The following is a 21617-nucleotide window of genomic DNA, read 5'->3' as shown; positions in this document are numbered from 1 at the left end:
AAACACTGTCTTTTCAGAGAAAATGCAGTGTTTACATTACAGCCTAGTGATAACTTCACTGGCCACTCCTCAGATGGCTGTTAGAGAGCCAATCTGGGTCATGGCTGCCTAAAATGCATCCAAACATTCAGTATCTCCTCCCTCTGCATGCAGACACTGAACTTCCCTCATAGAGATTCATGGATTCAATTCATCTCTATGAAGAGATGCTGATTGGCCAGGGCTGTGTTTGAATTGTGCTGGCTCTGCCCCTGATCTGCCTCTTTGTCAGTCTCAGCCAATACTATGGGGAAGCATTGGGATTGGATCAGGCTACCACTTCTGATGATGTCAGCAGACTGCTTGTTTTTTTTTAGTCAAACAGCATGCAGATCTAAAGCTTCAGGCTTGAATACAGTAAGATTTTGCTATATTTATGGAGGCATGAGGGCCCAGGGGACTAGATGATGGTGTTAACACTATAGGGTCAGGAATACATGTTTGTGTTCCTGACCCTATAGTGATCCTTTAAGCTAACCAATAAGAGTGCTCTGACAGGAAAATCTTGAGCCTTGTCTGATTGGTTACTTGCATGAGCGATTGGTTGGGACAATAGGTTTATCGCTAGGCCCCAACACACCGTTCATGGGTGGGGCGGGGGGGGGAGGTAGTAGGTCCCCCCATTGTATCTTATAGCCCCCACCCGCTGCTCATGGGTGGGGGTCGAGGGGGGACACTAGGTCCTCCATTTAGTTTAGTGACCCCCACTCGTGCACGACTAGGTGTCCCCCCCATTAAATATTTTTATAGGTGCCCCACTAAGGGGTACTTTATTAGAGTTGTGGCGGGTTTTATTGCAACAGTGAGCAGTCATTGGCTGCTCACTGTCAAGTAGACATGCCCCTACTCGCGGTATAGCGAGTAGGGGCAGATGGAAGATTTCAATTTCTTTTAATTACTAATACTAAGTAATCTTTACTTCGTATTAGTAAATTTGGCTGAAAGACCAATTTTGGTGTTTCAGCCTTTTAGTAGATGGCTCCCTAATACTGTGGGAATTAGGGGGCTATCTACTAAGTGCCTACAAGAATAAGATCGGAATTTCATTCATTCTAATAAAATTTTGAACCAAACAAAAAGTACAGAATTGTGTCCTAACACGAATGGACAATCTGTTTTCATTCTGTTAGGATGAAATTCGGTAGTTTCTCGTTTGAATGGCGAATGAAGCAACAGGAAAACACGTAGGAGAGGTGAGTATTGTGGGAAAATTTATTTGACCACAGGAGATGGAGCGAACTTAGCTCCTCCTCTAGGTCAAAGCTTGTCAAGCATAGGAAAAATGCATAAGAAGGGTGTAGGGGGTAAGGGTGAGAAATAATTACATGAAAGGGACTGAGGGGAAGAGGCACACAGAGGGAATGGGAGACATAGACACAAATGGGCTGGAAGAGAGGAAGAGACACACAGAAAGGCAGGGGAACAGAAGAAAGAGACACACAAAGGGGCTGAGGTGGAAAGAGACACACAAGGGTCCCGGGATCGAAAAAGAAACAAAAAGGGGCAGGGGGAGAAAGAGACGCACAAAGGGGCTGGGGAAGAAAGTGACACACAAAGTGTCTGGAGCAAAGTAAGATACACACAAAAGAGGCTAGAGGGAAGTAAAAGACACAGAAAGGTAAGAAAAAGCCGGGATAATATATACTAAAGGGGAGTTCAAGACAAAAGGGGGATACTATACACTAAAAGGGACAAGACATTCAAAAAGAGAGGACAAGAAACACAAAAGGTGGTATGAAACACACAGAGGTGAAGATGCATTTTTGTTTGGGAGAGGGGTGAAGGCAAAATGCATCTTTGCCAGTGTAGCCAAAAATCCTTCCACCGCATATATATATATATTTATTTATATATGTAAAGGATGTCCTTGCACTCAAGCTATAATATTCCAAGTAACTTGCCGGGTGCCAGCCAGGGCTCAAGAGTATCTAAAAAAGTATAGCTGCACTCACGGTTGAGGATTAAAATCTTCAATATTTTATTCAGTCATTTAAAACAGGGATCAACGTTTCAGTCCAGCTTGTGGACTTTCCTTACATGTATTGATCCTGAGGAAAGTCCACAACCGGACTCAACCGTGAGTGCAGCTATACTTGTTTACTTTTATATATATATATATATATATATATATATATATATATATATATATATACATACATACATACATATACACACATAGGTCCAGTTTATGGCACTCACCATAACATCAAACATAAAGTAATAATAACCAGGTGCTTCTAGGCACAAAAAAGGTAAATGAAAGAGCAGATCTTGATGAAGACCCAGGAGGGTCGAAACGTTGATTTTACATTATACCTTTGAAAAAAAATCCTATGGAGTGCTCTTTCATTTACCTTGTATATCTCTTTCTATAATGTGTGTGTTGCTTAGTAAACGCCTCCCAGTACTTATAGTTTATTATATCTAATGTGAAACACTCCCAGTAGTAAACAGGACATTACTCAATCTGTAATATGCGTTTTGGTTAACCTGTTTTACACCATCTATTTTTTTTGTCTATAATCCTTGGCCAAAGGTGTGAGTTGCAGCAAGCTAATACTTTATTGTCAGGTTATCCTGGTGTATATTTCATTATATGTCTTTTTTTTATTTTATTTTTTACGACCTCTAAAACGTGTATGGTACTTTCACAGAGGGCATATATTTACATTCATATAGGCCATAGCTTCCTCTTGGTCTATCTTAACTCCTTTTAACCAGATGGACCCAGTTTTTCAATGTGCTGGACAGAAAATGGTTTGTAGGTGTGTTTATTAAGGAATTAAAATGTGTATCATGGCACAGCTCTTAACTTTAGATGTGCTGTGTCGCATCAAAGAGGACGTTATAACTGAGGATCTGTATAAAAGTCACTTTGAGAGGGTAAATAAATAAAGTTTGAAATGTTGAGTCTTTGGATTAATCTCACAGAGTTAGTTACTAAAGTGTGAATCCTAAGTGAATTTCAAATTTAATACCAAAATAGCCAAATTGCGGAAAAAAATCATTTAAGTCAGCTATGCTTCTAATTTAACTACTTCCACCTAAAATGTGAAATTTTCTTAAATCCTCACTTTATTGAATAGCCCTATCAGGTATTAGGCCAGACCAAACCAGAAAAATTCTCAATGTCAGCTTTGTTTTCACTTCAGCTATTTTGGTTTGAAAATCACTTTGAATTCAGACTTTATTGAATAACCACGTAAAATATAAGCAATCACTGTTGATATCACTTGAATATCCTTGATGTTTCATCTACTACTAATATTTTATTCCAAATGTGTTTGCAATATATTATACCATCTATGATACCCAATCGCAGTGACTTGCAGTATTACCACACATGTTGGGTTAACATTAAGTCCTGTTTATTCATTACCTGGCTATTTACATGAAGTGCCCCTCACCCCCCAAACCTATATCTTGTTATCTAGTTAAACTCTCCTGTCAAGTTGTTTGCATGATTAGATAATCCACTCAGTAAATAACTTTCTAGGTGACTTTCCCTCCTGCCATTTATTTACCATCGTATTCTCTCCTGCTTTCTAATGATCCATCTCATTATTCATCTCCTTCAATCATTCATCTTTTACTCTTTGCTTTCTCTCCTCTCTCTCTTTCTCTCTCCCTTTGCTCTCCTCCCCTCTCTCACTCATGCACTTTGTGCAGAGTTGGGGTCCAAAGTTCAGTAACTTGCAAAGCACAGGGATAAATATGAACCTTGGAGGATTTGCTTTGCTCTGATGTAAACAGACAGACAAGGGTCCCTTATCTGTTATGTCTCAGGGAAGCCTGTTCAGGGGGTGACCGCGAGCGAGTTGTGACCGTATAGCAAGTGTTTTTTTGGGGGGGAGGAGGAGACAGAAGGTAGGTAGAGCATGGGCCCCCGCCTGCTGATCCCTGTTGCTGCCGCAGGATGGTGAGGTGGTAGAAGGTAACAGGATGGCGTCTCGTCTCAGCTACTTGCAGCAGGAGCTTCTAAGTGCTCTGCTGGAATCTGGGGTCACTAAAGAAGCCCTGACCAAGGCTCTCACTGATAGGGAAAATTTTTCTTACCCCAGGGACTCTTTGGATGAAATGAGCAGCCTGGAAGATGCAGAGCACTGTGTACAACTACCTAATGGGTTAGGAGAACCCCATATATCAGAAGATGAGAGTTCTGATGATGGGGGGGACTTCACACCACCAATAATTAAGGAGTTAGAAAGACTGAGCCCCGAGGAAGCTGCTCATCAGAAGGCCGTGGTGGAGAGACTGCTTCAGTAAGACCTGTGTGCACTGCACTCTTATCTAACTTCTGTCGTACATTTCCACTCTTTACTTTTACAGCATTTCTTCTCTTATTTCTTGAACCTATCTTTTACTAACCTGCAATCTCTGGGACATTGACTACCTTGCTGTGTTGCTTGTACCTCTTAACACTCACCAACGTAAAGCTCCTAACTGTTTTCAGGACTCCATTTGTTCTAGATGAAATACAGCGTACAGGAGCACTTCAATCCCCTTTAAATAAATAACGGTCTAAGCATTCATCTGTCCTGCTTGTTATCAATACCAAAATGATGCATAGTACAGAAAATAATACATTTATCCCCTATACAGATGGAAGCTCCTCCGACTTATTTGGTCCATTATTTAACCTGGAAAGACCTGTAGTGCTAGCTGTGTCCATTGGGGAAAGTTTCCCATTGCACAGGGTGCTCCTGGTACCACATTGTTTGCTTCCTACTTCAAAGCTCTGTGTGCCTTGTTCTCTTTCAGATTGGGGTGCTGAATATTTTGCATTTTCTCTGATTGGAGTACGATGTGTGCTCTTTTGTTCTTTCTCTCTCTCCTTGGGATGTCCTTCTCCAAGTTTCAATATTAATCCTCACTCTCTCCTTACGATGATGTGGGTCCTGTTCAGTTTCTGTTCAGGGTAATACACTGGGTTCTGATAATCACTAGGGATCAGGGGGCCAGTGCTGGTTACTAATTATCCAAGTCCTCCATAATTTGTGCATTTCTAAACCAAGTGGCCTCTGCCTTTTGTGATGATTAACTTCTGATGATTAACCCATCCACTGCGTCTTGCAGCTGAGATTAAAATGCAATTTACTTGTTACATTAGCCTGCACCTCAGTGACATGCTTTGCTTATGTATGTAAAGGGTAAAACATCCAGGCCTTCTTCGTTGATGTAAATAAGGGGTAAATCCAATAAAATAGCAATCCTGATTGGCTAGGTTGGTATGTAAGGTTTTTCAAGAGTCATAACTGGTAAATGCTTTTCTCCAAAGGCTGGATTCAAGGTGTCTTCCAATCTTCCACTACGAGCAAAAATATTCTAGGGGTGCCCTCCCCAAATCCCATTCTTACCTCTCTCCTGCCCAATTTTCCAATTCAAATCTTGTTGTCATTTGCTGGTTTTCTCAGTAGCGAAATGTTTAATCCAGGCCTCACACTGCCAACAGGCTCTGAGTGAACAAGTAGAAGCTGTATGTACGATTTGGGTCTCCTGTTATAGTAATCTCTTCATATGAACTTTCCATTTAAATTGGTTGTGATGCTATAAATTATCAACCAGACTCTTGTTTCCTCTGAGTTGATAACTAACTAACTGGGTTACTTATTGTTCACGGAACAAAAGGGAGGTGAAACGCCCTTAGAATTGACCTCTAAAATAGAAAGAGGCTGAGGGGTATCAGCAGAGTCCAAGGTGAATCTTCAGTACATGATTGGAATAGGCAAGGGGGCAGTAGTAGATGTAGCCCATCCTAGACCATTATAAACCACCAGTACCATTATGTTGTTGTTACTATTGCTATCAGTACAGATTAAAGTTGTTAATTTGGACCTTCTTAAAGAATTATAAGGTGTGGCCCCGGTACTTTAAATATTTCATTATATGTGGCTCATACTGGTTATGACATCCAATTCAAGTTATGCATTGTACCCCATAAATCCACCATTAGCCCCCTGGACACTTACTAGATAAAGCTCTCTCAGGAGCTATGCATAACAATAATTGTTTGCTTGCTGCTTGGACTTTGTGCTCAGATAAGCGGTATCAGGAGCTGAGTGAGTCACCATATGGTGCGTGGACTGGGCCTTCTGCTGTGTGTGCACACAGGTGTGTGTATATGAGCTTAATATAGATCCTGCAATCGGCTCTACAAACGCAGTCACAATGTTACCTTGACCAGACAGCTTGCTACCAAACAGACCTGATATTATGCGGGTTCATATCCAGTTGGTCATTAAAATAATTACCCTCGTAAAGCATTCAAAGAAAACAAATCAGCTGAAAAAGGTGCACATGAAAATATCATTTCAATATAATGTCACTGTAGCTACAGACATTGTTGTGATATACAGCTGCAATTGTAGGCCAAAGCGGGGAAAATAATATACCCCTCCCATTAACAAAATGTTTGTAATTTTAATATAGTTGCATTTATTTCAAGCATACATTTTTCTGTGTCCCATATCCCCTTTTTCTCTCATAGGCTTGCCCTGCTTCTCCCTCACCCCAGGCTTTCCCTGCTTATAGTTTGACTCAGGCTCTCCCTGTTCTCCTCTGCCCTAGGCTCCCCCTGCTATTCCTCTGCCTCAGACACACACTGTCACACATGCAGACACACATAAACAAACACTGACACACATATAAATACAGACACACACACCTGCAAATACACAGATGCAAACACTGAAACACATGCAGATACACACACTGACATACATACAGGTACAGATGTACAGACACAATGATACACAAACATACAGATAAAACACTGACATACATACATACACAAAAAAACATACATACAGATACACAGATACAAACACTGACACACATACAGATACAGACAGAATAAAACACTGACACACATGCAGATACACAGACACACACTGACATACATACAAGTACACAGCTACATACCCTGACACAAAGATACATACCCTGACACATATGCAGATACAGTGAAACACAGATACATACTCTGACACAGATACCCACAATGACACACAGATACAGATACAGTATGTATCTGTGTGTCGGTATCTGTGTGTCAGTGTCTGTATCTGTATGTCTGTGTGGGTATCTGTGTCTGTATGGGCGTCAGAGTATGTTTCTGTGTGTCATCTTGTGTATCTATGTGTGTCAGTGTATGTATATATGTGTCTGTGTATCTGAATGTGCATCCGCCATTACTGAAATTATTTTACGTACCCCCTGAGGCACTGAATTGTACCCCTGGGGGTACGCGTACCACGGGTTGGGAACCCCTGATTTAACGGGTTAATTTACATGTGGTATAAATGAGCCTTTAAAGACCACTATACTAACATGCCTGACTGTCTGAATTTCAATCATATATAGAGGAAAGATCAGTCTGGTCAGTCCATGGAACTTTTTTTTTATATCTGTAATGGATAAGCAGATGTTAACAGTTGAGAAGCTTCAGTGTAGGTATTGTTGAAAGGTATAGCATCAGAAAGGATGCTCAGTAGGTTGTCATTACAAATACTGTTGACCTTTTCAAGAAGTAAGTTTTAAAAGTAATTCAACAGTAGGTAGCTTCTCTTTAGCATAGTGCATGCTGAAGTGTACAACATTGAGGTCTATGGAGGAGCCTAGCGGATTATGCTTCCTGATGAGTAAGACTTTCCTATCCCCTTTCTGTGCTTCTTCCTCCACAGGCCCTTTTATGTATATTTCTCTCCCCTTCCTCACTCCCTCTGTATGTCTATCTCTCCCCCAGCCTCTTTTGTGTGTCTCTTTCTCCCCTTACCAGCTCCTTGTCTTTTCTGCCCCAATCCCTCTGTGCATCTTTGTCTCTCTCCCCCCCAGCCCATGTCTGTCTCTTTTTCCCTTTCCCAGCCCCTATGTGTCTTTATCACCCAAGCCCCCCCCCTTCCCCCCTCCATCCCCTCTAGGTGTCTCACCCCGTCTCCCCACCCTTTAGAAATGTATCTACTGCTGTCACACATGCAGTTACCAAAAGGAGGGGAGTGCTATGCTGTGCTCTGACCTCCACACGGTCAAACGTGTCTTGCTCCCACCAGCCCAGTGCTCCATAAGGCCTGTGCCACCTATGGTTGCACGCTGCCCTGTTTGTGGACTTTCAGTTTGTTGGGGGGAGTGTATGACGCATTTCACCTCTGGGCTAACTGTTATAATATTGGATGCTGCAAAGTATATTGGACAGAAAACACCTGTCTGTTCATTTACATAGAATTACACCGATGTCAAATTATATTACCCAAAAATGTCCTTATTGAGAAATATATAGGTGTCTAATGTCTAATGTCATATAAATATATATAGCATTGTAAGAGAATTTGTTTAATTTCTTTCTGTGTGTTCTAATAGTTATATAGAGTATTTCATTACTTGTTCTACACCTATTGCACAATTCTTCCACATTTAACAACAATATCATTAGACTTTGTATTTACCTGTGTTAAGGAGTGTTAACTTTGCTGATAAGATTCATATACCCCATTGATGGGGTGAGGCTACAAACATTTGACAACGGGGCATTTGTAGTGAGCACAAATGGTTAAAACGTTTGATAACAGAAATTTGCTGAATTTGTCTTTGCCGACAGATTATACACTTATAATTGGTTTCATGATATTATATACATTTGTAATTATTTACTCCAGGCTGCAGATGACTCCCATGTTTGAATGTGGCATATTAATGGGTTAAGTTATAAACCCACAAAAATATGCCTAAAAGTAACTTTGAAGCTTCTGCAGTAAGTTTAGGCCAGACCAGAAAGTGGCTTAGCCAATAAGGATGCACCAATCATTTTACTAGTCCTCTAGCCCACTCCTCATAGGACTGAGCATGTGCATAGTACCCTGTTTCCTTGAAAATAAGACATCCCCCGATGCTCGTAATATGAGCCCTGGCCAGAAAATAAGCCCCAGTCACTAGTTCGCTAATCTATGTTCGGGAATTTTTCCCGAACATAGATTCATGGGATTACATTTGCAAGTAAGCTGATCTATGTTCGAGAAAGTTTCCCCGAACATAAGTTCGCGGGATTCCATGCCATAGTGAACTGGTCTATGTTTGGGGGAATTACCCCAAACGTAGTCCTGCTTTTCTAGCACATGCTTGCTACCATTTTTCCCCGACTTAAGACATCCCCCAAAAATAAGCCCTAGTACATATTTTGGGGGAAAAATTTATATAAGACCCGGCCTTATTTTCGAGGAAAGACGGTAGCATATTGGTGTGGGCAACTACTTGTATACTGTACACATGCCATTGAAGTACAGGAGATAGAAAAATCATACCTTCCTCCTGTGACCTTTCTCAATGCAAATCACTGAAAATATAAGAAAAGTCTTTGTTTAAAGTCAAAGGACCTACTGGTTTCATAACTTATGCAAGAATAATACGTTGTTATGGCACTTGGAATGTCCATTTAATAAAATTATCAGTAAAATCTTTGGAAAGGACAACCCTATAGACCTAATACTTATGTATCCTGCACATTCATTCCTCACGTTCCTATTACACCAACCCTGTACATCCATCCAAACACACAGTCGATAATACCCATCTGTCCTGTTAAATACCCCCAGCTCACCTACCAGTCATTTTCACCCTCCACGGCCTCTTACATATCACCCTCACCACCCAGTCATGCACTCCAACCTACCCAGATTCCAGAAACAATCATCTCCATACCACGTAACCTACCCGGTCACCCTCCCTGTCACATGTTAATCCTCACCCAGTCACATTCACTACCTAATCTAGGGCTTCGATTCTAGGAGCCAGCTAAGAAAGTTAGGAATTTTTTTTTAAACTAACAAATAATTATTTTAAATTACAAAAATAAAATACTTAAAGGGACACTATAGTCAGAAGAATTACTACAGCTTAATGCAGTGGTTCTGGTGTCTACAGCCTGTCCGTGCAGGCTTTTCAATGTAAACACTGCCTTTCCAGAGACAAGGCAGTGATCCAATGCTTTCCAATGGGGAATGTTTAATGGGCATGCACATTAGGTTCCACCATCAATGTGGAAAAATGGGTTTTAACCTTTGGGAGGGGGGGGGGGGGGACACTAATAAGTTAGTGGCAGGGACACTATAGTGCTAGGAATACAGGTTTTTATTCTTCTTTTTTTTTTTTTCTTTATTTGTATTGTGGCAGCAAAACAATGAAATCGACAGTTGTAGAGTATGCCACAGTTTTCAATAATAGATATTGTCTCAATTTTCACAAACATACAGGTTTTTATTCTTGACACTATAGTGTGCCTTTAATTTAAAGAGGTATCACAGAATAACTATAAAATATGCTGTCAGTAACTAAATCATGTGCGTCGCTGGCTGGGGATTTTAAATACAGAGCAGCATTTCTCTTTGGAATACCAGTTTACTCAACAGACCAGCTATCAGACAGGAATCGCATTGCTCCTGTGTGCTCAGCTGTATACACGTGATCACAGGCATTGGGAGTGCACATCATTGTAATGCACTGTCTGTGGGTAAAAGGATCTACACTGATAATACTCTGGGCTGTGCCACAGCTATACTTGCGACATAGAACTCTGTCAGGCAATATTTGTGAACCAGATTTACCTAGCTATTTGTTTACTAAATTCCCTGAGCATCATGGGAACATTAGTCTGCAATCATCTCCATTTCCCAGGTTAGTCAGTTAAAGCTAAACATTTTTACAGTGTTAAATGTTAGGAAAATAAATGGAAAATATTTTACCAAAACACTTAAAGGATCACTATAGTGTCAGGAAAACACAGCGGTTTTCCTGACACTATAGTGCCCTGAGGGTGCCCCCACCCTTAGGGTCCCCCTCCTGTGGCGCTGAAGGGGCTAAAACCCCTTCAGTTACTTACTTTAATCCAGCGCCGGGCGCTGGTGACCTCTCCTCCCCACCCGATGTCAGCTCTCCCGTCCGACGTCAGTGGAGCCGAATGGGCATGCGCGGCAAGTACCGCGCGCACATTCAAAGTGTCCATAGGAAAACATTTCTCAATGCTTTCCTATGGACGCTCTGCGCGATGGATGCAAAATTCGCATCCAGCATCACAGATGCGCCTCTAGTGGCTGTCCGGAAGACAGCCACTAGAGGCTGGATTAACCCCAAATGTAAACATAGCAGTTTCTCTGAAACTGCTATGTTTACATCTGAAGGGTTAAAACCTGAGGGACATTGCACCCAGACCACTTCATTGAGCTGAAGTGGTCTGGGTGACTATAGTGTCCCTTTAACATTTCATTTTGCCACGTATCAATTTTGAAACAGTGCTATGTTTATACAGCTTAAAATTTAAAATATGTTATTCTTGCCATTATATTTATTATCTTTGCATTCAATAAAAATCCTGAATTATCTCTGGTGTGCCACTTAGACAGTGATGACCAGGGAAGGATATCGCACTAGGCAGAAAAGACATGTGCCGACAGGTGCCAGCCTTGTAAAAGGTGCCATTTACAGCACGTATAATGTTCCTTTCTGGAGCTGGTGGGGGAATATAAGTACCAGGAGCCTTGACAGTGTCGCCTGTAGTCCAGTTTGCCTCCTGTTCTTGATAGCAGAGCTGCAGGAACAGTACTAGATGGTGTAAAACATGTCCCAGCTCCTCCAGTGTCTGTATGTGAGGCTGCACAAGAAGTAGAAGAAGTCACTTCCCATCTGCCCACTAGCAGCCACTCACACAGGAAATGCCTTGCAGGAGAAATAGGAAGAGAACTGCGTGAGAGAGTCACACTGTGTATCAGTTCTACTACCAGTCATAGTAGGGTGAGCACCTTGTAAATAACTCTTCAAACTCTATATACATGTACTCCCAAATTTAAGCACCCAAAGCTTAAACCTGAAACAAAACATTTTACTTCAATTCTAGGTTTAATTCCTCTTATAGTGGCCATGTGCTCCCAACCCCCATTCCAAAATGAGTATTTCTTATAGATAACATTTTTATGTAACACTCACATTGACTGTGTTGGAATTTCACTGAACTTCCAACACAGCTAAAAGATATACTAAAACAAAGTAGGGACTTAGTACATTTCCTATGATTGACATAAAGGCATAACTACTTCCGCCATATTTTGTGATTCCCCCAACCCTCATTAGTGACGACTGCAGGGAAAAAGACATTGTCTATGCATTAGAGAAAAACACTAATGTGTGCTCCTGGCAGATGAAGGGTTATGACCTGAAGAGGACGGACAGGAAGACCATGGTGGCAGTCACAAGGGACCAGTTCAGGTAAGTAAAACTCACCTTTCCCTGCACCCCGTGTCCACCTAATTGATGCACGTGCAGAGTGAAAACCAACCCATCTTGTCCAATCACACAGAACAGCTACTGTAGCTCAAATTATTAAAAAAAATTTTTTACTGTTGCCAATGTTAGAGAGGTTTCAGAACACACAATGCATCAAAGTTTGCTGTGTATGGGGCTGCATAGCCACAGATCGGTCAGAGAATCCATAATGATCCCTGTCCATTGTCAAAAGAGCCTTCAATAAGGATGTGAGCCTCAGAACTGGACCATAAATCTTTTTTTTTTTTCTTTTAGATCAGATGGCTGGCTGGGTGAGTTTACCTAGGGAGAGATGGCAACAGGATACACAATGGCAACAGTAAAAAAAGGCAGGCCAGTGTTATGCTCTGGGCAATGTTCTGCTAGGAAACCTTGGGTCCTTGCATTCATGTGGATGTTACTTTGACACGTACCACCTACCGAGAGATTGTTGTAAACCACGTACACCTCTTCATGGTATTGGTGTTCCCTGATGGCAGTGACCTCCTTCAGCAGGATAATGCCCCCTGCCACACTGCAAAAAATGTTCAGGAATGGTCTGATGGAATATGACAAAGAGTTCAAATTCTCAAGACATATTTAGAGGTCTTGTGGAGTCCATGTCTTGACGCATCAGAGCTATTTTGGCTGCATGAGGTGGACCTACACGATATTAGGGAGGTGATTTTAATGTTGTGGCTGATCAGTGTATGTAATCTAACTGATATTAAAGAAACACTATTGAAAATTAGGAATACAAATGTGTATTCCTAAGGCTATAGTGCCATAGTCACCGTTTAGGTGACCGGACCCTACTGCCAGGGTTATAAAGGTGATTTTACTTACCTTTTCTTCCTCACAGCGCAGGTCTCTGGCATATATATATATATATATATATATATATATATATATATATATATATATATATATATATATAATATCAAATAATACTAGACTTTGCAATCCTACCTCCAGGCTCCAGCCAAATGACACTGGGTGCTTAGCCAAACTATAAACAGTAGGAAAATAGAAAAACTTGCTAGCACTCCTGGATTTTCAGTCAGGAAATTTTATTGTGACAAAGGTCGACGTTTCTGTTCCCAATAGGAATTTCCTGATGAAAATCCAGGAGTGTCGGCAAGTTTTTCTATTTTCCTACTATATATATACATATATATGTTTGTCAGAACTGAATATATGTTGTTTAATTTAATGCCTGTGTTGTCCAGTTAATACATTAATTAAACTCACTTTATCTGCCTTTTTGGAGGGGAGGTGCCTAAGAATTATGTGGCTACAAGCACCTGGCATAAAAATCCGGATCTGGTGATCACTGTAAAATCACTGATTAGCCGGAACAGGTGTGGCAGGGAAGAGATAAGGACAGAAGAAGGGTCAACAATAAGTTTTTTGTTTGTTTGGTACAATAATGTTTAAAATTGTTAATATAGTTTGCTGTTTCCCCACCACTATGAGCACCAGCTTTCTTGCAAATAAAGTGATATCAATAACTGGTTTCAAAATATCTCTTAAATCTCTTCTTTTACAATGGCAGTCCTTCTTTAAACAGACAGATTTATTCACTGAGAATTCAAGGTGAATTCAATGCTATTTAAAATTTAAGGTGATAATAGCCAAAAAAGGAGGAAATCTCCGTCAGCTATGCTTTTAGATTGACTGCTCTGGCGTCAAAACTTGACATTTCCTTAGAATTCACTTTGAGATTTCACTGTAGTACATAATCCTGACAGTTTCCCCCCTCCCAGTTTTTGTACCTGCTCTGTCTATTTAGTCCATCACAGAGATCCATAGCAATATTACTGACTGTGCTTATTATTAGTATTTATATAGCGCCAAAATAATATGCAGTGCTTTACAATTATAGAAAGGTGATATTTGGGTGTGAAGGAGGCTATGCTCAAATGAATTTACAATCTGTGAGGATATGAGGTAGGTGGATAAAAATCAATAGGTTTCTTTCCCAAGAAAACTTATGGTAAGGTGGTCTCACCATTGATCCAAACATTTGTGTTACCACTGCTCTAACCAGCTGTCGCTATATTGAAGTGTGGGGGAGTGGGGAGACCCTGCTGGCCAATGCAGAGTGATACCTTTATGGGCTTGTGGTGAGATCAAAGATCTCCCTTAATGTCCCAGAGCACCTAATGTAGGGAGGAAAGGGGAGGAGCCCAGAGAGCTTCTGGTTTGCACCTTCTGTTGGGTGCAGACCTGGTGTATGGCAGTCGGCGGACAGTAGTCCCAGAGTGAGCAACCCGGGGCTGTGAGCTGCCCTCCTTAGAGCTATCGATTGACCCTGTCTCCGCTGGCATGGGCCCAATACTCTTGGGTGGTACCGTCGTTACCCCAAGCCTCCGAAGGAAGGGCTTCAGGTCTTCAGAAGAGTTAAAGGTGAACAGCGCTTCCCACTTGGGGACTATGAGAGAACCCTCCATGCCGCAGCGATATCTGATGGACTGGACTCTCAGCCTCTTTGCAATGGGGGCCAGTAGTCGTCTCTCTGTTAGAAACATGAATGGGAAGTCTCCATACAGTGCCACCTAACAGCCCTCAAATAGTACCTTCCCCAGGGCTCTGGATCTGGCCATAATATCAGATCTGGCTGCAGTGTCTTTAATGACTATGATAGTGTCTCTGCCTCCGGACCCTGAATGCTGAAATCACCGGTGAGAGATCCGAGCTTCTCTTAAGGGCCCATTGAGGAAACTAACTGCTGGGTGAAGTGCAGCAGCTCTTCCCCTCTGACTCGTTCAGGGAACCCCCCTGCAGGTGAATATTCCTCTTTCCGCGCCTTGCTTCTAGCACTGCCACTGCTCTGTTCAGCTGTTTGACCTGGTTGGTAAGACTTTCCACTTGAGTCTGTGTGTTCTATATCTGGCTGTCTCTTGCCTTTATCTCACTGGTGTCCAGTCTCCCATGGATGATCTTTATCTCGGCTTGGACTTCCTCAAGGTCAGATTCCCACACCTGCCTTAGATCCAGTATTAACCTCTTGATGTCTCCCTTAGTGGAGGGAGATGAGTCCGCATCTGACTCGGACTGTTTATACACTCCCTCTGTTTCATTTGAGGCTTGAGATTCCGCATCCTCGTGGGATTCTTCCGAGGCCTCAGTCTCCCTTTGCGCCTCCTGCGCCATCTTGAGTGCACGCTCCACATGTCTCTTGAAAGAAAGCCTGATATCAGGCAAACCGAAGCTCTCTGGATGGTGAGATTTTATGTGTTTGCGCCCCATACTGTAATCTGGCGGGGCAGAGGGGTGTGTAATATTGTACGCGGTGTGCGGCTTGCAATTGCAGTAACTTGCCGTTTAGGTCGGAGCTGTATCGGAGCTCCGGGGAAACACGTCTGGTGCTGTTCGCTGGTAGCCACGACCCTCTAATCCAATGCCTTTTAATGTGCACCCAAACAAATCAGTGAATAAAACTCCACAGGTAAATCCTGAGTAAATCAATTTATTTGGATGTGAAAAAGCATTTGATTTACTCTTCCTAGCTGAAAAGCATTTGTGTCTTAATATCTATATAACGCATTAAAATATGGGGTTACCAGGGGGCGAAGCTTAGCAACGGAGCTGAACAGTCGCATGGCACATGAGCTCCTGCAATTTCAGGCCTAAATCTACCCATTTGGCACCACCTAAACATTAATTTCCTCACTTTTGGGGGCTGTTGGTGACAAGAAAGCAAGATGGGTCGCAAGACAAAGAAGTCCAGACCGGACAAACCGAGAAAGGGGCCAAACATTGCCGAACTCCTGAGGCAGACACAAGGGGCATCTGGGACCAAAATGGCCGCCAACCCAGAGACCTATTCCGAACTATCGGACGATTTCTCCTCGGGGGAAGAGGTAGCTGACTTACCTCCGATGCAAACACCAGTGCCGGTCGCCCAGAGAGCCGATGCCTCACTGCAGACGACGGCGGTCCTGATGTAGTTTCTTGCAGACCTCCGGAAGACCCTCAAGTCGGACGTTGCCTCGCTAATTCTAGATGTTATCTTAACTAGTTATGCAAGTGTGCCTTATGTACCCCACAGAACGGATGGTCTATCGACCACAAAACTTTCTCCCCCCCCCCCCCGTCTAACCAATACTACCATGGCCCCTGTGACCCATACCGCCATAGTCAGGCGTGATACTAAATAGCACGATGTATGCCTCCTTTTTGAAGAAGTAGCCACTCGAAATGTATACTGCCCACACACATTAAATGTACCAATGTATAGGCAATGCCACATCCACACAAGAGTTTACCCTGTGTCTTACCTACCACCAGCTTAACTAGGTATATACTATGGATGACTGTTTGCTATAGCTAATCTGGGCATGTACTTCCAGCTACTGGTTTAAGCCTCTTTCACTCAAAAAAGTGCAATGTATTAGAAGCCATACCAATGTTAACAAATGTTTATTGTTCTGCTATCACCAGCTGTTGTGGCTGTACAAATCTGTCTGTTACCTTAAGCACGACCTAAATAAAGAAAAAAGAAAAAAAATATGGGGTTACCGCCAGTTTGTAATGTTCATTTGGGATATATATGTTTAAATTGTGACATTTAATGATAATTTACCAATAACATGTAGAATAAGGAATCTCACAAGTGGAGCGTCCTGGGAAAATGTGTTTATTGTGCAGATGTGGGAGGGTATTGCTCAAATGAGAGATGGCATCCAGGTACAATGTAGTCAGTGCAGTAATCTGTTCTATTTAATCATTAGCTCAGTCTGCTAATGATTCAGAAACATACATAGATTGTGAATGCAGATAGTAACAATTAACCCTGCTAGTCTGTCTATAAGGGAGCACTGTCACTTTAGCAATACAAACCTTTTTTCCTAATGTTATAGTGCCCTAGTTGAGGTTTAGTGTCAGGTACCCCCCTGTATGCCGGCCTGTCCCTATTTGTAAAAGTGCAGATTTTAAAGGAAATTGTCACTCTTTTCAAATGATAAGGGACAGTGGGGAAACATCCCTTTTCAGTCAAGCTCACACTAGAAGAGCTTCCTAATTGACTGTGATTGAACAAACATTTAAGTGGAAGTTACGTTTTTCTGTAGGGAAGCATTTGGCAATGCTTCTCTATGTGAGTTTGACCATTTTTATTGGCATATTTGTGGTATTTCCCAACTTTTTCCAGACAGGAGTTTAGCAGTGGAGCGCGCTTGCTGTTGGATAGAAAGTTGAGTAATATTTATTTTTTAATTGAGTGGGGTTGGTTGCCTGGCATAATCCGGATTAAAGGAACACTCAAAACCTTAAAATTGAATACCTGTTTTAATGTTTGAGTGTTCAGTTAAGTTGAAACTGTTTATTGGCTTCTACATTACCTCTCATTATAGGTTTACATTGCTAAGATTATATCTTCTCACTTTGCATTATAGGGAGGACCCATGGCACGTGGCCAAGCTGGTAAAATCATACCTTCAGCAACACAACATTCCACAAAGAGAAGTGGTGGACACCACAGGGCTCAACCAGTCACACCTTTCCCAGCACCTCAACAAGGGTACACCCATGAAGACACAAAAGCGGGCAGCTCTGTACACTTGGTATGTGGGCAAGCAGCGAGAGATTGCCAAACGTAAGTATGGTTTCACTTCACAAGCTGTAGAGGCCAGGACTGGCTCACCAGTTACATTATGTGGTGATGCCACCCATTCTTCTGGGGTCATTGTGAATGCCGCACACTGGCTTCTCCAGATCTTCAGATTATACTTAATCTAAGGTGTGCCATGCGAACTATGGCCATGTCATGCATATGCCAGCACACCCGCACCTTCTGAGCACACAGGAATGTGGCTTCTAGGAGGCTCACATCTCATTAGTCTTGTCTCTGTTTGGTACGGACCCTGCCTTACATTGTTACATAGCTGAAGTGAGACATGCGTTCATCACCTTCAGCCTTTCTAGCCTTATTCTCTTGTTGCTCTGATTTCTCCACTCCTTAACCTCAACTTTTTTTTTACGTATTTTTCTGTTTGTAGTTGGTGTTGTTTCTCCTTTCTTTCGACTACATGTTACACTGCACCATTTTAAGGGCTGGTAATTTGGACTATCCTGCTTTTCCTTCTTTCAGGAACTTCTTAGGATTCAAGTTCTGCTCGCTGGGTACTTTAGATTACTGTAACATATGGCCAAATAAAGCTGTGGATCTAAAATGGGTAGAAGACAGCTAGTATGCTGCTATAAAAATATCTGATGTCCAGATTAGTAAATTGTCAACTATAATCTAGTTTAGCTACACCCAGTATACAAGTCCATTGTTATGCACCAGCTGTTAAAATATGAATGAACAAAAATAAAATACACTGAACAAAATTATAAATGCAACACTTTTGTTTTTGCCCCCATTTTTCATGAGCTGAACTCAAAGATCAAAGACTTTTTCTATGTACACAAAAGGCCTATTTCTCTCAAATATTATTCACAAATCCGTCCAAATCTGTGTAAGTGAGCACTTCTCCTTTGCCGAGATAATCCATCCATCTCACAGCTGTGGCATATCAAGATGCTGATTAGACAGCATGATTATTGTAAAGGTGTGCCTTAGGCTGGCCACAATAAAAGCCCACTCTAAAATGTGCAGTTTTACTGTATTGGGAAGGTACCGAGGGGGTCTGAAAACCAGTCAGTATCTGGTGTGACCACCATTTGCCTCACGCAGTGCAACACATCTCCTTCACATAGAGTTGATCAGGTTGTTGATTGTGGCCTGTGGAATGTTGGTCCACTCCTCTTCAATGGCTGTGCGAAGTTGCTGGATATTGGCAGGACCTGTAACATGCTGTCGTATATGCCGATCCAGAGATTTAGTTGAATAAAAGTAGACTAAAACAATTCAGATGACTAATATACGACTAAAACTAAAATGGCTTTTTAGTCAGAAGTCTATGACTAAAACTAAATAGAAATTTGCCGCCAAAATTAACACTGCACAGAGGGGTTGTGGAAGGGGCAAAAGAGACATAGCAGGGCTTGGGAGAGAGACACATAGAGGGGCTGGGAGGACACAAAGAGACACAAAGGGGCTGGGGAAGGGTAGACAGAGGTTTTAACTAAACCCATTAGATATTAGTCGTGTCGACTAAAGTCTACTGAAGATTTAGTCGACTAAAATCTACAGGAGATTTAGTCGATTAAAACTAGACTAAAACTAAAACAATTCATACGACTAAAACTAACATGTCTTTTTAGTCAAAAGACTATGACTAAAACTAAATTAAAATTTACTGCAAAAATAAATTAACACTTGTAATGGTCAGTCTATTTGAAAGTGTAGGTGATGAGAATTCTTTAATTCTGCAATGTAATCGATGATCAGTCTTGTTTTCTGCACAGAATATCCTTTATATTATAGGCTCCCCTGTGTTCCTCCTGTCATGGGGTGGCCCAAGAGGTGGCCTGATGGCCACCTAATGGACCCCCCCCCAGCGGGCGCCTGTCTCGCTGTCAGATGCGACGAGGGAGCTGTGTCCTCTCTGCTCCCTCTTGCCGCGCGCCGTTTGCTGATGCCAGGAGCCAGAATATGACGCCGCGTCTGACAGCGAGACAGGTGCCGCCGCACTGAAGCCCCACTGGACCCCAGGGACAGGTCCACGCCAGCTCTCCAGGTAGGGAGGCTGGGTGGACTTTTAAAAAAATATATGAATAATTTGTATGTGTGTGTGTCTGTGAGTGTGTCTGTGAGTGTATGTGTGTGTGTCTGTGAGTGTATGTGTGAGTGTGTGTGTGTCTGTATCTGTGTCTGTGAGTGTGTATCTGTGAGTGTGTATCTTTGCCTGTGTGGCTGTGAGTATGTGTGTGTGTGTGTGTGTGTGTGTCTGTGAGTTCCCACATGTTATTCCCCAGGACTTTACCCCTGACCAAAACTGTGATCAGAAGGAATATTTAACAACAGAATGTCTCACCAGAGGCCGGTCCTCATTGCAGTATATATGGTTATATGATTAAGATAATAAAATTATTGTTTCATTGGATGTACGTTCTTTCCACTTCAAGCTAAACATCCAGATTTCTAAACACAAGCTATAGTGTTTGGATAAATCAGTACAAATGTTAGACCTTCTCATTGGAAAGTCCAGAGCTGCATGTGCTTGGTATGCCGTGTTAACTTTGTGTCTAGGTACAGATTTATTCACCCTAATAGCTAATGGATAGACGGATGTCAAGAATCTCTTCAACTGATAAGGCAGTAGCAATATTAATATGGCTTCCACAAATAAATAAATATCACAAGCAAGTATCTAACAAACAGACCATCTACAGTAGCTGGATAGTGCTAGTTTGTAACAACAGGTTACAATCTTTATGTTTTTAGTCTCTTTAAAACATAATACGTGGAAACTGCAGAGATTTAAAGGAACATTATAGTCACCTAAATTACTTTAGCTAAATAAAGCAGTTTTAGTGTATAGATCATTCCCCTGCAATTTCACTGCTCAATTCACTGTCATTTAGGGGTTAAATCACTTTGTTTCTGTTTATGCAGCCCTAGCCACACCTCCCCTGGCTACAGATGTAATTTACCTTAAATAATTGTATCTCAATCTCTAAATTGAACTTTAATCACATACAGGAGGCTCTTGCAGGGTCTAGAAAGCTATTAACATAGCAGGGGATAAGAAAATCTTAATTAAACAGAACTTGCAATAAAGAAAGCCTAAATAGGGCTCTCTTTACAGGAAGTGTTTATGGAAGGCTGTGCAAGTCACATGCCTGGAGGTGTGACTAGGGTTCATAAACAAAGGGATTTAACTCCTAAATGGCAGAGGATTGAGCAGTGAGGCTGCAGGGGCATGTTCTATACACCAAAACCGCTTCATTAAGCTAACGTTTTTCAGGTGACTATAGTGTCCCTTTAATAGATGTATACACAATATATTGGTGATATCCCTAACACTGGCTGTATCTGTGCTGACAGAATTCACACATGCCGGGCAGGGAATGCTCTCCGATGACGTATCCTGTGATGAGGCACCGAGCAAAAAAATGCGAAGGAACCGTTTCAAGTGGGGTCCAGCCTCTCAGCACATCCTGTTTCAAGCATATGAAAGACAGAAAAATCCAAGTAAGGAGGAGCGTGAAGCACTGGTAGAGGAATGTAACAGGTAATGGGGGCAAAAACTGTCCTATCAACACATGAAATGTATTCACTTAACTGGTAATTCTGAAGAATTGACAAGGGAATTATAACGTTTAGGCGAAAATAGCTGTAGTGGGAAAATCAAGTTAGAAACTTTTTCTATCTTGACTACTTAAAGGGTTACTCCTACCACCAT

The 21617-nt window shown here is 41.9% G+C and overlaps 1 protein-coding gene across 5 annotated transcripts in view; it reads left to right on the top strand.

Moving 5' to 3' along the window:
- Positions 1 to 3709: 3709 nt before the first annotated feature.
- Positions 3710 to 21617, top strand: part of HNF1A (HNF1 homeobox A) — a 43016-nt gene continuing 25108 nt past the window's right edge. For 4 of the 5 annotated variants that reach the window (XM_063454565.1, XM_063454564.1, XM_063454563.1 and 1 more), the window contains exons 1-3: positions 3711 to 4301; positions 17721 to 17920; positions 21260 to 21446. In XM_063454565.1, coding sequence (XP_063310635.1) covers positions 3982 to 4301; positions 17721 to 17920; positions 21260 to 21446 — 707 coding nt within the window. In that variant the 5' untranslated portion in view covers positions 3711 to 3981. Of the gene's footprint in view, positions 4302 to 17720; positions 17921 to 21259; positions 21447 to 21617 lie in introns of all 5 variants that reach the window. The other variant, XM_063454566.1, reaches the window with a different exon arrangement.

Source organism: Pelobates fuscus, chromosome 5, assembly GCF_036172605.1.
Source record: "Pelobates fuscus isolate aPelFus1 chromosome 5, aPelFus1.pri, whole genome shotgun sequence".
NCBI lineage: Eukaryota > Metazoa > Chordata > Amphibia > Anura > Pelobatidae > Pelobates > Pelobates fuscus.
Note: the sequence above shows the minus strand (reverse complement) of the source record. Positions and strands in the feature narration are given on the sequence as shown.